This window comes from Magallana gigas, chromosome 10 (assembly GCF_963853765.1).
Source record: "Magallana gigas chromosome 10, xbMagGiga1.1, whole genome shotgun sequence".
NCBI classification, from domain to species: domain Eukaryota; kingdom Metazoa; phylum Mollusca; class Bivalvia; order Ostreida; family Ostreidae; genus Magallana; species Magallana gigas.
This window is the reverse complement of record NC_088862.1, coordinates 16,283,337-16,299,480: the sequence shown is the minus strand read 5'-3', so window position 1 is coordinate 16,299,480 and position 16,144 is coordinate 16,283,337. Positions and strand designations below refer to the sequence as shown.

The following is a 16,144-nucleotide window of genomic DNA, read 5'->3' as shown; positions in this document are numbered from 1 at the left end:
TGCATATGTAGATGTTTGAACATTTAACATGATATATCCGCGACAGGCCCGTATAGCTTCGTTTTTGAAAGGGGGAGGGGAGGGCACTTTTATCCGAGAATTTTTGACAAGCTACTGTAAAAGAAAGAATCTGCAAGTCTTCAAAATCATTATCCGTGGGAATGGAAGGGGGAATTAGTGCAGTACCTAAAACTTCTATTTTAGGCTTTAATCTATCAATATACCTATATTTTTTTCCTCCCTCTTAAAAGTGGCGGGGGGAGGGGGGTGGTGGACTTAATTCTCTAACGTTCAGTTTTCTGTATGTTAATTTAAGAAAAATAGTGCTCCCTCCTCCGATGCAACATGTCTGCGTGAAAACATAAACACTGTAGTAGCATCATATAGAGAATTTTATAATGACTTTGGATGGATTTTACTGAATATGGATATTACTGTTTTTTATTGAAATAAAATAAACGAGTATTTTAACATATTTTTTTTTCAATAAAAAAGAAATATTCGCTCCCGTTTCATTTTTGTCCTCGTTGTCAGCTTTAAGACAGCAGGAGAATTCTTAGGTTTTAAAATATCTTTCTTTTAACACAACTGTGTCTGGGCGAATTCAAGACAGAGTAAAACCGTTTGCAAGTGTAGAAAGGCAAAAATAACCCTGTATAACATGATATGCCCAATGTCTATAGCTTTATATTCTATTATCTTCCAATAGAAAACGGGTAACCAAAACCAGAATACCCCGTGGTACTACAGGATTATAACGTGCTGCGGCAGTACCCCAAGACCAAAGGAATATACATGTATATATGTGTTGCCTATAAGCATTGTCCTTTTGATTATAAATAAAAAAAATGCAAGTTCAATATCTGCTCTTCTTTTTTCTCGCCAGGTTATGAAAATGAAGAAGAAGGGAAAGATTGGTAGACTCTTTAGAAGAAATCAGAAGCTGTTCAACAAAAATTCTTAAAAGACATGAATATTTTAATTTTTTTTACTTGCTAATTGTATTTATTCAGAGAGAGAGAGAGAGAGAGAGAGAGAGAGAGAGAGAGAGAGAGAGAAAGAGAGAGACTTACGTGGGCAAGAGTGGGTGAGAGAGAGAGGGACATACAGTGAGGGGTGGGTGGGATAGAGTTTGTTTATAAGACAAGAGGAGATGTGTGAGTGTGTGTGTGTGTGTGTGTGAGAGAGAGAGAGAGAGAGAGAGAGAGAGAGAGAGAGAGTTGGACACGGATGTGTGTGAGAGAGAGGGATAGAGAGTGTTGGGCGAAAAGAGGAGAGGGAGAGAGTGTAAAGGGCGAAAGGGGTGAGAGTAAGACATAGCGAATACGATTTATATTTCCCTATAAAACTTGCAATATATTGTTTCACTTGCATTCGTGTTTTATCAAGATTAAACAAATTGACAAGCGAAATACTTATAATTTATCAGGTGACTCTAGATCTATGAAAACGTTTGAACGTCGAAATGAAAGCCAGCGGCGTAGCTAGGGACAGAATACTTGTTAGCATAGATCTGTGGGCAGCCCGCAGAGGCTGAGCATATTTTTCTATTACGTTGACAATATTTTTAATCTACAGTGGATCGATGTTCCTCCCTGATATTATTTGCTTGTGGTTTGAATAATAAATTTTTAGCAAATGTGGAATTTTATCTTCTTTTTTTTTTTTTTTGACTTTTCATCAAATTGAATGTAACTTCGTTACTGCAAATGAAATATAAGAGAAAATGTGATGATTGATTTCATATTTTGAATGTGTATTTCACGATTTGTTTTAAATGAAAGAAAGAATTATTAAACATTAAACTTAAACATAGCCGTCCTCTGTTATGACTCTAGCTACCCAACATCCCCACCTCCAAATGTTTTGCGTGCACTTTAAGAAACAATGGCTCGCTGTTCAGCTATTTCTATATTCCATGTCAATAAAAATTTTCTTACTATTAGTAAAATGATGTTCACAAGGATATTTTAAGAACTTGTATAAATCCTTAGAAACGTAAAATGTGGATCCGCTCAAACTGACAAGTCTCCTGATGCTCGTCCTTCGAAATAATTTCCCTCTCTGAAACGCAACATAACACGCCATCTAGCGAGAGACGAATTACGTATCTATACTATTGTGACGTCATCAGTATTGTTGATCATTTTTAAATCATCAAGAGAGCTCTAGTAACAGTGTTTGTTGCAAAGAATTTTCAATTAGCGATATGGACAAGACCGACATAACAGAGGTATTTAATTAATTTTTAGTCTGAAACATCATTGTCTTACTACATGTTATATTTTTTATCTCATGATACCAGAAACTAACGAAATATTGTCATAATTTTGTAAGGAGACCATGGAAAAGCCACAAGAAATTATGCGATGGTTCCCGCCTACCACCCAAAAGGTAGGGGAAATAAATTTTATTTTCATTACATATAAGCCTTTGTGTAAAGATCGCATTCCTTCATAATGGAAATGTATGAAACAACTATCAAACATTTACTTCGTAAAAAGTTAAAGCGTTTTCGCATCTTTAACCGCAATTAAGCTAATATTGCATTATTTTAGATCTGATATTGCATATTTTATTTCATTTATATAGCCTACATAAAACTAATTCAAATTATCAACTAAATACACACTTGTAACCGAATTGGTTTGCAGATACTTGACGTTCGTGTACGTCTTCAGGAAGATTTCGGGAATCCCCGTCAACCAGCGACTGATTATTCTCAGTATCAGGTTATAGAATCTCTCTCTCTCTCTCTCTCTCTCTCTCTCTCTCTCTCTCTCTCTCTCTCTCTCTCTCTCTCTTCAAGATAGCCATTTCTTCTTTACAATAACATGCATAAAATTACAGGAGCACTATAGGTACACAATTTTAAGATACGGAAAAGACTCTGAGGCCCAGCGAGCATTGCGAATAAGGACGATTCACACATTCTTCCACAGCCATAAAATCACAGTATGTATGGATTTTATTTCAAAATACCAGAAAAAATTATTGAATCTTTATTATCACTGAAGATTTCGTTGTCCTCGTGGAATTATTAAAATTCGTGGTGACTCAGTGTTTGTGCTCTTCGTGGGTAGTCTTACCCAACTAATTTACATCCTCAAAGTAAACTAAGTATTAGAGTTATCTCTCTTTCTAAAACTGAAAATGGATGCATCCACGAAAGTACATCCTCACGGATAAGCAAACAAACCCACGAATTCAAAGATTTCGCGGTAATGTATATGTTCAAGTTTTTCCTATTAGGTTATTATGATAATTGCTTTGTATGTAAACAGGTGGCTGGCGCTGAAAACATGAGCCTTGAGGAGCTTAAATGAAATATCAGATTGGGTAAGCTATTTATGTATAGGAGACTTGTACAAGAAAGATTTATGGTAAGCTTTGACACTTTCTTTCCTTTCGAAAACTATGCTTTAAAGCCAGGTTTTCAAATTTTGGGGCACTTTGCATGTCAGTAATTTTACTTGAATTTTTTAAAAAGCCATTCAATATAATTTTTAAAAAAACAAGTAACAAACAATACACATGTAAGAAATAATAAAAAAACAAATTGTAATCAAACAAACCAAAAAAAATTAAGCTGAGTACGCATCACTCTATACAACACCAAACCTTTTCAAGTTGAGTAGAACAGCTTTATTTTTAATTCTAGGCAATGGAAAGGAAAGAAGGGAAGTCAACATGTATCATTACATAGGTAAATAAGCATGCGCAGAAAGATTGATGTATTTTCTACTTACGAAGCACATGCAGATCGTGGTTTGGGGGAGTGGGGGGTCCAAACCCCCAAGACCCCCCCCCCCCCCCTGTAAGTTCAAATTTCTTTAAATTTAATAAAGAGATAATAAATTTGTATAATAACATAATAACCTCTTTACATTACAAAATTATCAAAAATATGCCTCAGGCCTCTCCTGGCAAACTATCGGAACCCCCATCCCGGAAAAATTTTCTGGATCAGCGCATGCGAAGGTTTTAATAGCATCATCAAATGTTTTGTTATATGAAAAAGTTTTCACTGTTAGTGATAAATACATTAATTTTTTCCAAGAACAATCTGTGCCTGAGAAATACGGCTTATACAATGTATAAAAATAAGACCATTGACAATCTTTTTTTTTATGTTATTGTTTAATTTCCCCCACAGATTACAGATGACCAGGATACCCCGTGGTATTATCGGCTAATTCCGTGCTGCGCAGGTACCCAGAAACCAAAGGTATTAACTGACTTATAAGTATCGTCTTTTCGATTTTACACATTCAATTCGATTTCTTTTATTCAAAATATAGCATAGAACCCGTGTACATGAATTTACTGTTTCTTGAATAATATACTACACACAAAAGCACACAAGACAAAAATATCAAGGATACAAAAAATATATAATTATATCGCCTGCTTTAAGATAATTCCATCTCTTCCATTACAAGCTTTTACGAATCGATGTTGTAAGCAAAGACAGTTTTTCACTTTAGTTTTAAGGATCATAATTGGCATTATTAAAAAATAAGAGTATGTTAAATATACTTTCTACTTTTTATCGCCAGGTAAAGAAACCAAAAAGAAAGAAAAAAAGCACAAGAGGATCCGGACTGTTTGGAAGAATTCGGAAATTCTTCTGCCGACGCTGAGCTCTCAGAAATTAAATAAAAATTGAAAAGGATTTAAATTTGAAAATGTTATATACATGTATTTTAAGATTATGAGAACAAAGAAGCTATAGATAACGAATGTTTAGAACAACATATTTCTATTAAAGTATTGTTTATTTTGTTTGATTGTGTGACCTGTTTTTCGAGAGAGAGAGAGAGAGAGAGAGAGAGAGAGAGAGAGAGAGAGAGAGAGACTGAATACTAATACATGCCCAAAATTATGAATGCAAAAAGTGATACCGGTATAGGTTTTAAACCTATATAATACCGATCAAAAAAAAAGGGGGGGGGGCATGTAGTGAAAAGCATGCAAGTAAAAAGCAAGCCCTCTAGTATATGAAAAAGGCCAACGCATACATACACATTTGATTGAGAAAGAATCAACAGCATTAAGAGCAGTATGCAGAGTTGTCGATCATACCACAGAAAGGTATGAATATTTGTTATCCTAGATCCAGACAATTTTTCCAGTACATGTCCAAAAAGGTAAAATTTGGTTTTCCAGGCCGATGGGTGGTCCGCGACCTATTTTGGGGAATCTATGTTTATTTCATATATTTCAATTTTTTTTGCGGAAGAGGTAGTCCGGACTCCTCCCCTCCCCCGGATCGGCGCAAGACCTGTATCTTGTAAACCTTTGAATATTGATAACATGAATACAAACCCTCTGATCAGACTAAATTCAGCCTTCAGCTCACTTCCATCATTGTGAATTAATTTTGCATGATAATAGTTAAATTTGCTATTCATAATTTCCGAGGCATTTCTGATAATGATGAATGTGCACATACTAGTATATGTATATAAAAATTGTTTTTGTATATCATAGTATTCATTACATGAAGAAGTGTCTCCATTATGAACGATCCCATTAATAGAAAAATGAGACTACCTGTATACTGTATACAAAAATCCATGTGGTCCAGCGATTCAGCACGGAGGCTAAATCCCTATGCATGCATTGTCTGTGACCTAGTCAATTTATCAAATCCTTCAAAAACGGCGGTTTTTTTTTTTCATTTGTTCGCAGACTTGAGACAAAGTAAGGTCATCGATGTCCGCCTGGAAAACATCGAACGCAGAAAAATTGCCATCGTCCATTTCGTCCTGCATCGCGCAACTAAAATGAAAATGGCGCGAATTCAGTCCGTGCTAATTTGGGTGGAGCGAAAACAATGGGTCAAGTGACCAATGATTGACATGATACAACTTCCTTATTGAACAATTATATTTTGGGTATCACGTGATATTCTGATGGGTGTGAACTCGTTCGCTAACGCGAACTCGTCACCATCCATCAGAATATTTCGTAAAGCCCAAAATAATTGTTCAAGAACTGCAACTAGGAAAGTTAGTTTTAACATGCACATGATTTAACATTTACATTATTTATCTACCGGTACATGTACTTTGTTGTTCATTAGTTACACAGATTTTTTAAACGTATCTAAGAGAAATGACTAATCTCAATTTTGCAACTACTATGGAAGTGCACGTGTCAGAAGGAGGAGAGGTGTTTTAATTTTAAATTGAAAATTTCTTTAAATAACCATCAGCAATATCTTTATTTTGTTTTCTTTAAAATCAGTTACTTTTAGGAAATATCTTGATTATAAAAGGGAATTGAAAAAAAAAATCAACAGATTTTTGGATCATGGTTAACAATCAAAATGTAATTGAAATTACAATCTTTATAATTACAATTACCATTTATACAAAGACTTCGTGTAGGAGCGAATGTTTGCTTAGAGTTAAGTTCTGTTTCTCTATAATGAACTTGAGAACAACAAATTAACCTCCACTTCTTTAAAAGTTATTATTATAATGCTCGCCATAATAACCATCTTTTAGCTACATGATTTTAAGTTTTAGATATCAATTTTTTTCATGTAATCTGTTACAGAAAATTCTAATAAATGTTCTCAAATTATTTGAATGCTGTAAATATAGATATAATAGATTCATTCTCTAATATAATTAATACTGAACTTATCTGCTGGCACAGGAAATACACCTCTCTCTCTCTTTCTCTCTATTTGTCTCTCTTTCTCTCTCCCTCTTTAATACTATTAATCAAATTACTGCGGAACATCGAGGAGGCCAAGAACGCCTTGAGAATTTCAACAATTTTCACCCTTTTCAATCGACACCGAATATCGGTATGTATATAACTTTTAAAAGACTAGAAGACTTATTTGTATGTACAACACGTTTATAACGATCACGCTTATAACGAATTGACGCTTATAGCGAATCACTCGTGATTCCCCGGCCAAAATTCTATCATTTTATTAATATTTTTTACGTTTATTGCGAAGTTGAATATAGCGAATTCACGGATATTACGAAGTAGTTTTTAATGCCCTCTAGCTAAAACAACACAGATTTCCCGTTGTGTATAGCGAATATCTTGAGTTGTGTTTTCACACATTTTCACCTGGACGCACACGGACGAAGATTGGTTTCACACATTTCCACATGGACGCACACAGCAGCTAGTACATGTGTCCGCTTGTGTCGTATTAGCAAATGAATAATTAATTCATTATCAATATAGATTAAAGTGAGATTGTTGCACGTTTTTTTTGCCATTAAAAATAATAAACAACGTTTATAAAACATCAGAATGTGTACTATAAATAGAATCTGTTATTTCCCACTAGCTTTAAATATCTCTGATAGAGGCCCCAAGCGGGATAATTTTGACATTAAGTGAACTGTTTTCTCGTCGCTTAAACTATCAACGATATGGGCAATTTTAAATGAACTGTTTTCATATGATGATTTGGGTTTTCGGCTAAATTTTATTCTGTTCATTCATTCATTCATGAGACATGGATTCGCCGTCCAGAAAACGGAAAGCTATTTCACTTGAAACGAAATATCAAATAATTTTGGCGGTGGATGAAGGGAAAAAAGCAAAAAAAGACATTGCATGTGAATTCGGCATTTTACCAAATTCTCTCAGTACAATTCTTAAAAATCGTGATGCTATTTTGAAACAGTTTGATTCTTCGTCTCCCTCTAGAAAACGGCATCGTTCTGGAGCACATACGCAAGTTGAAGAAGCTTTATTTAAGTGGTTTCAGGAAAAACGTGCGCAAAATGTTCCGTTATCAGGTCCTGTGTTAATGACAAAAGCAGAAGATTTTGCAAAACGACTCGGTGATATCTCATTCAATCCGAACACAGGCTGGTTGGAAAGGTTTAAAACTCGACATAGCATTGTGTCCCGATCCATCAGCGGAGAATCAGCGGAGGTAACTGCTGATTTGGAAAACAACTGGCTGACGACAAAATTGCCGACTTTGATAAAGAATTATGAGCCGAGAGACATATTTAATGCCGACGAGACCGGGTTATTTTATAAATTACTTCCAAATAAAACATTACAATTAAAAGGTGAAAAATGTTATGGTGGGAAAAAAGCCAAAGAAAGACTTTCAGTTCTTTTGTGTGCAAATATGGACGGTTCCGACTTTCTTAAACCCTTGGTTATTGGTAAATATGAAAACCCCCGATGTTTCAAAGGTGTGAAATCCCTACCTGTCATTTACAGGGCAAACAAACGCGCTTGGATGACTTCTGATATATTTATTGAATGGCTTCGTATTGTTGATAGACAAATGTTCTCACAGAATCGCTCAATTCTTTTGTTTGTTGATAATTGCGCCGCCCACCCTACAGTTGATAAACTTCGTGCAATAAAACTTGCTTTCTTACCACCAAATACTACCAGCAAATTACAGCCCATGGACCAAGGAATCATATACAACATGAAGGTCAAATACAGACAGTCTTTAATCACTTACATCCTTGAGGTGAGATAAAAATATGTATGATTATAAATTCTGTAAAGGATAGAAATAAGTTAATCACTCATTGTCAGAGAGAGAGAGAGAAAGAGAGAGAGAGAGAGAGAGAGAGGAGAGATTTATCTTGCACACTAGAATTGAATAGTGTTTTTTTCTCGTTTTTTTATTTAGTGCCATGAAGCTAAAGTGGAACCTGCGGTGCATGTTTTGCGTGCAATAAGAATGCTATTTAATGCATGGAAAGCCGTGACAAGTTTGTGTGTCGCACGATGCTTCCAAAAAGCTGGGTTTCTGTTATCACTGACGAAGTCTAGATCTATTGATGATACAGAATTTGACCCAGAGGATGATCTACCGTTAGTACGCGTACCGACCATTGACTCTGACAGTGACGATGATGTTCCCTTAGCAGACCTCATGAGAGCATGCGCATATGAACTGAGTACGGAAGATTACGTAGACATCGACAAAGGAATAGTTTCCGTCGAAAGCCTGACTGATGATCAAATTATCGATGCAGTTACTAACAACGACGAATCTAGCGACGATGACAGCGAACCTATTGACCATGAACCATCAGCAGACGTCTCAATAACCACAAAACAAGCGCAAGTCTACATGCAGATGGTGCAGGCTTGCGTAGAGCGATCCGAGAATGTTCCCGACTCTGTGTTTAAAGCATTCTCTGATATTAATAAACACTTGAAAAAACAGCAAATTCTAGGCTTAAAACAATCAAAAATCCAAGAATTTTGTTCAAAAAAAAATTCTGCATTGAATACTAAACATTTCTTGTCAATAAAACATGTTTAGAGTTGATTGGTAATTTTTTTTTGCTTATAGCGAATTTAGTTGTTGGTTTGAAGATACTTCGTTATAAACGATATAACGAAGTATGTTTATAGCGAAGTAAATTTGCAAGTCCCCAGCGCTTCGTTATAAGCGTGTTTTACTGTATCTTTTTTACAATGTTCTGCTATTTGTTTTGGTTTTCGGTTTTGTCGTTTCCATCATTAGTATGCACAGTTTCTTAATGACATGTGTATTAATTTTTTAATTCATGCATTTTTTTAAACAAGCTATTTTTTGTTTCTTGTATGAAAAAAATTAATAACAATTTGTTTTGTGAAATCAGGTTGCAGGCTGTCTGGAAATGCCCTTGGAGGCATTAGAACAAAGACTACTAGAAGTAACAACTATTGTACGTGTAGTTTGATCAAACTCTAAAATAAATTCATCTGTTGAGTAATATTATCAAAATTTCTACCCGCTGCTTGCTGGGTAAAAGAAAAAAAAGAAAGAAAACCATATATAAAGTAATTCCAAACCATGTTATAACACAATCAATATGGTCACTGGTCAAATATTTAATATATGCATGTACATTTTTCTTGAAATACATTTTGTTATAAAAATATTACTGGTTCTTATTTCAATATTTTCAATTTTTTTTATATTTTAGGAGAGGAAAAGGAGACGGAGAAGCTGACCTCTGAAAAGATTAAAAGATATGCATGCATACATAGATATATGTATATTTAACATATTTCCGTGATGCGCGTAGCATCGTTGAAAGCAGGAGGTGTCAATCTTATCCGAGTAATCTTGACAAGCTAAAAGAAAGAATCCGCAAATCTTCAAAAGCCTAATCCGTGGGGATTGAAGGGGGAATTAGCGCATTACCTAAAACTTCTATTTTAGGCTTTAATCTATCAATTTACCAATAATATTTTTACTCCCTCTTAAAAGTGGGGGATTGGGGCATCCTCTCTAGAGCTCAGTTTTCTGTATGTTAATTAAAAAAAATAGCCCTCCCCCGATGCTCGTGCCTGCGTTAAAACGTATAGTAGCATCATAAGGAATTTTATTATGACTTTGGATGAATTTTACAGAAAAATATATTAATATGCTTTTTTTATTGAAATAAAATAAACGAGTATTTTAACATGTTACTATTTTTCATTAAAAAAAAAAGAATTTTCGCCCCTGTTTTATTTTTGTCCTCGTTGTCAGCTTTAAGACATCAGGAGAATTCTTAGGTTATGAGATATCTCCCTTTAACACAACTGTGTCTGGGCGAATTCAAGACGGAGCGAAATCGTTTGCAAATGTAGAAGACGAAAATAACCCCATACAATATGATATGACCACTGTCAAGCTTTTTATTCTATCATCTTTTATTAGATAACAGGTGGTCAACACCAGAGTACCCAATGGTACTACCGGATTATGCATTGCTTCCGCAGGACTGCAAGACCAAAGGTATATATCTATTGACCTATAAATATTGTCATTACTTTTATACATATAATTAATGAAATACATGTTAATTTATGGTCGTCATTTTTTCTCGCCAGGTTTTGAAGAAAAAGAATGGAAAGATTGGTAGATTAATGGGAAGAATACAAACATTATTCAACACAAATTCTTAAATGACATGAACATTAAAAAGAAGTGAAATATTTGATTTGTTAAAATATCAAAAAAGTTTAAGATTATATTTCAAAAGTATTTCAAGAACAAATTGATCTTTAAATATATTAATAAAGTGGGTTTTATTTAATAGTTTCACTTGCGACTCGCATTGAGAGAGAGAGAGAGAGAGCGAGAGAGAGAGAGAGAGAAAGGAGAGAGAGAGCGTGTGTGTGTGTGTGTGCGTGCGTGCGTGCGTGCGTGCGTGTGTGTGTGTGTGTGTGTGTGTGTGTGTGTGTGTGTGTGTGTGTGTGTGTGTGTCCTGTTTACTTTCATATTAATTTATCATTGTCATTTTTTCATTGTAATACATATGTACACAGCTATAAACACTGCTATGTAGGCTCTTACGTCCACCCGCAGACTGATATTAGATCGTAATTTTAAAAAAATGTCAACACATGTACACTTCTCTTATGTATATATGTTAAACCTATAAATCGTATGTTTCTTGGTAATAAACAATACAACACTATACCGGAGTGGACAATGTGAGATGAATCCATCCGGTATAGTTACCTGGCCGATACATACAAGGAAACAGTAAAGCTGGGCGGTATTTCATATATTGAACTGACAGGTAAATATCCTTGTGATAGGAAAGGAGCAATGAGTAAATAAATACATTTTACACGATTTTACAAAGAACTAGATAGGATATGTATAGTAGAAATGCCCCCAATTTTTCTATAAAATAAACTGCACGTACATTAACAAATATCATATTTTTTATAAAGTTGATAACAAGTACTAACTATAGAAACTGTTTGATTTCTTCACAAGTGTTGGAAAAATAAAATTAAATGGATGGAATACATGCCTATTTCTGAAAAACACCAAGAAAACCACTATTTTCAACTTTCTTGCGTTCTAAAAAATATGAGCGACTAAGAATACCACAACAAAATTCCGTCTGTAGTAAGCAATAGATATGAACTTTCTTTGTTTAAATTTTTTTCGTGGTATTCTTAGTCGCTCATGTTAAAATATCGAAAATTCGGAGAAAAAAATCATGTGAAAAATTATAAGTATCAGTCTGAATCGATCGGCGTAATTTTTTCCGGAAACAAACATTGTGACGGTGAAGCTGAACTTGCAGAAGTTTGGTAAGTGCACATTATTTTATGTAGTTACATATGTGTATTTTCACAAAATTATCAGCAATGTTACTTTTCATTATGATTTAATTTAGTTTTTATTCTTTAAAGTATGAATTTTAATGTGAACAACACATGCAATAAGTATCAAGATTGACGCGGCGTACGTAGCGTTCCTGCAACACAGCCGACTGCTTGAAATGACTACACATATACCATATCCTTATAAACAGTTAAAATTTACAAATTTAGAACAAATATTATTAAAAATGTTCATATGTATTAAAATAGAATGTGTTTTATGATTATTTATTTATGAAAAAATTGGTGTAAATAAACGCATTCGTTTTTACAGACGACGATTGTCGCCTGCTGTCACTATAGAAGCTATAGTAGCTTATACAGTGAAATTGTGCATAGAAGCCATGTAGTACTTAGTAGCTCAAAGTAATGTACGTACTGGTTGGTTTTTACAATGCTAAATCACGATTGTATTGCTGAAAACCCAATTCATCTTCAAACCCCTCGAAATCTATTTTTAGAATGCGGAAAGCCCCCAACTTTGTTGACAGTACATAATCAAAGTACTGAAAGTACTGAAAAGCAGATAGTGATTGTATTTGCATTAAGGTGGAATATTACACTGAAACATTACCATGTGGATCGTTTAAGTATCAAATCTAAAACAAGATTTCGTTGTTCAAAGAAGAATATAATAAAATATGCTCTTATAATTATTTTATACAATATTTTTTGGGTATTTCTGAAAAAGTGGAAATATGTTTGTTTCAATAAATGCATAATATTAATATCAAATAAATTAATTATACATTTTATTCTTTATTAAAAATTATTTATGAAAATAGATTAAAACATTCATATTTTTCAAACCTATATGAATAAAAAATTGCAAGGTACCTCATTTGGATTTTTAAAAATGCTTTGTTAAATTGTATCATCATAGCACAGGGGTAAGGTATTGAGCTTGTAAACAGATGTAGTGATTGAGTCAGTGACCTTGAGAAGAATAGTGTCTTAATTAAAATATATAAGAAGAAATATAAGACAATTTAATCAATTAAATTGAATCAAAATAGTGAAACCTTAGAAATATTGTTTATGAATGCATTTCATGGCATATGTTTAAGAAATGTGTTTTGTATTGTTGATTTTTTTTTTCAGATCATGAATCATCATTTCAGTGCTAGATTGTGTAGATCTGCTTCATGAAAATTGGATTCAAGTAAGATGAAATTACAAGGTAAATGACCATGAAAGAACATTACATATAACAGAATTTTTGTGAGCAGGCATATACTGTAAACCAACTTTTATTTGTGGGCGAGAAATTTTTGCGAGTTTTGCCACAGCCTTGTCGTTCCACGTGATTTTTTGTATATTAAGGTCAACCGGCGACCGGCCATGAGCTTGGTTACATTTTGGTACATCAAATTTTCGTGCGATATGGAAATGTACAGGAGAGAAAAAAGGGAGGTATTTAATTTCAAATTGAAAATTTCTCAAAATTGCCACCATCAATATCTTTTTCATGTTTTCTATAAAATCAGTTACTTTTATGAAATAGCTTGACTTTAAAAGGGAATTTTTTTCATTACAATTACCATTTATACAAAGACTTTTTGTAGGAGCAATGCTTTGCTTACAATTAAGTTCTGTTTCTCTATGATGTACTTGAATACAACAAATTAACTTTATTTCTTTAAAAGTTATTACAACGCTCACCTTATTAATTAACCGTCTTTTAGCTACATCATTTTAAGTTTTAGATATAATTTTTTTTTTATGTAACCAGCTGTTACGTGATTTAAAAGTACTCAACCAAATTTGATTGCTGATGCTGTAAATATAGGTTCTACAGATTCATTCTCTTATAATACTTAATGCTGAATTGGTCTGCTGATACAGGAAATATCTCTCTCTCTCTCTCTCTCTCTCTCTCTCTCTTTCTTTCTTTCTCTCTCTCTCTCTCTAAAATACTATAGTCAAATTACAGGAAAACACCAGATACGAGGAGGCCCAGCGAGCGTTGAGAATTTCAGCGATTCTAACGTTCTTCAATCGATACCGGATAACAGTATGTACATGTATATAACTTTAAAAGATTTGAAAACTTATTTGTATGTATCTCTTTTTTACAATTTTTTGTTCTGCTATTTGTTGTGGTGTTTTGTTTTGTCGTTAGTATGCGTGGTTTATCTTAATGACATTTGTATTAATTTTTTATTTCATGCATTTTTTCAAAAAACTATTTTTCGTTAGTTGTATGAAAAAATTTGATAATGATTTGTTGTGTGAAATCAGGTCGCAGGCTGTCTGGAAATGCCCTTGGAGGTATTAGAGGAACGACTGCTAGAAGTAAGAACTATCGTACGTGTAGTTTGATCGAATTCTCTATTCCCACATAAATTCATCTGTTGAGTAATATTGTCAAAATTTCTACCCACTGCTCGTTGGGTAGGAGAAAAAAAGAAAACCATACAAGAAATTTCATGCTATGTTATAACATAGTCGAATCTGGCTCATACTTCACCCACAGAGCGCCTTTGGTTTAAGGATGTGCAGTGACTTTGAACGTTGTTTCTATATAGGTCGAAGCTGAAGGTCATAGCAGAATTATGCTTTTCATCCTATGTCCATTATTTAAGTGGTATCCCCATCTCTATGTTGTCTAGTTTTAATGAAAATGGCACTTCTTCTTCAAGGAAAAGAGTCATTTTTCTACGGTCATTATTCTACGGGGTCATTTTTCTGCTTTACACCGGCCAACAATGAAATAGACATGCCTACGTCACATTATCGTTTGACACAACTTCCCGAAGTCCAAGCTGTCGTTAAAATATATCTATATCTATATTAAATTTTTCTACTTAATATGAAGGTCATAAAAGTAACATCAAATGTTTTGTTATACTAGTATGATATATTTTTTACTGTTGGAGATATATACAAGAATGTAGTAAATTACATTTTTTTGGAAGTAACAATCTCTGCTTGAGAATTACAGCTTATATACTGTATAAAAATAAGACCATTGCCAATTTATTTATTATTCTACCATTTCAATTTCACAATTTCCAGATTACAAATTACCAAGATACCCTGTGGTATTATCGGCTTATTCCATGCTGCGTCAATATTCAGACACAAAAGGTAAAAACTAACCTATAAGTATCGTCTTTTCGATTTTATATTTTTTTTCTTTCATATACAATAATATACTATGCACAAAACAAACATATCAAGGGTTAAAATTACATATCATTGCCTGCTTTAAGATAATTTCATCTCTTCGAAGACAAGCTTTTACGAATCAGATTTCAGATAAAGTTTTTCTCTTTAGTTTTGAGGTCCATAATTGACATATCATTAAAAATAAGTGAATGTTAGATATGTTTTCTACTTTTTCTCGCCAGGTCATTAAACCAAATACAAAGAAAAGAAGCATTGGAGGATCCGGACTGTTTGGAAGAATTCGGAAATTCGCTCTTCAGAAATTAAATGAAGATTGAAAAGAATTAAAAACTTGATGATAATAAACACGTTAAGAACAAAGAAACTGCTGATAACGAACGTTAACGTTTAAACTATATATTATCATATATATTATTATTAAAGTATTGTTCATTTTGTTTGATTGGGTGACCTGTTTTTTCCGATGGAGAGAGAGAGAGAGAGAGAGAGAGAGAGAGATTTTGAGGTGTCATAAAATGCCTATACACGGACGATTAAGATACAGAATAATTAAATATCAATAAATCTGGGTTTTTTTAAACATTATTAAAAACAATATAATTATATTTAACATATCATCGATTTGTAACACTTAAATGTGTCCAATACTTTTTTTCTGATTGTTTATTAAATATATCAAAACTGAATATATGTACATTGTAGAAACTGTGCTTTTGGAATAATTACGCACATTTTTGCAAAAATGAATTCTTGAGGTTTTCCGACAAGAATTCCGAGCAGAAGACGGAAAGCCCCCTGTATATAAATCATTGTGTGTAACATTTAAAGAGAGAATCTCTACGATGCATTATGTATCAGTAATCTATATATATATATATATTTG

General features: G+C 33.5%; 1 protein-coding gene across 2 annotated transcripts in view; it reads left to right on the top strand.

Annotated features, from left to right (window-relative positions):
* Positions 1 to 1,705: 1,705 nt before the first annotated feature.
* Positions 1,706 to 16,144, top strand: part of LOC105337520 (uncharacterized) — a 41,868-nt gene continuing 27,429 nt past the window's right edge. Inside the window, exons 1-4 of one of the 2 annotated variants that reach the window (XR_010710189.1) lie at positions 1,711 to 2,233; positions 2,338 to 2,394; positions 2,655 to 2,732; positions 2,851 to 2,957. Coding sequence is in view for 1 of the 2 variants with exons in the window: in XM_066073470.1 (XP_065929542.1) it covers positions 2,210 to 2,233; positions 2,338 to 2,394; positions 2,655 to 2,732 (159 nt within the window). In the remaining variant the exon portion in view is untranslated. Of the gene's footprint in view, positions 2,234 to 2,337; positions 2,395 to 2,654; positions 2,733 to 2,850; positions 2,958 to 16,144 lie in introns of those variants that run through there. The other variant, XM_066073470.1, reaches the window with a different exon arrangement.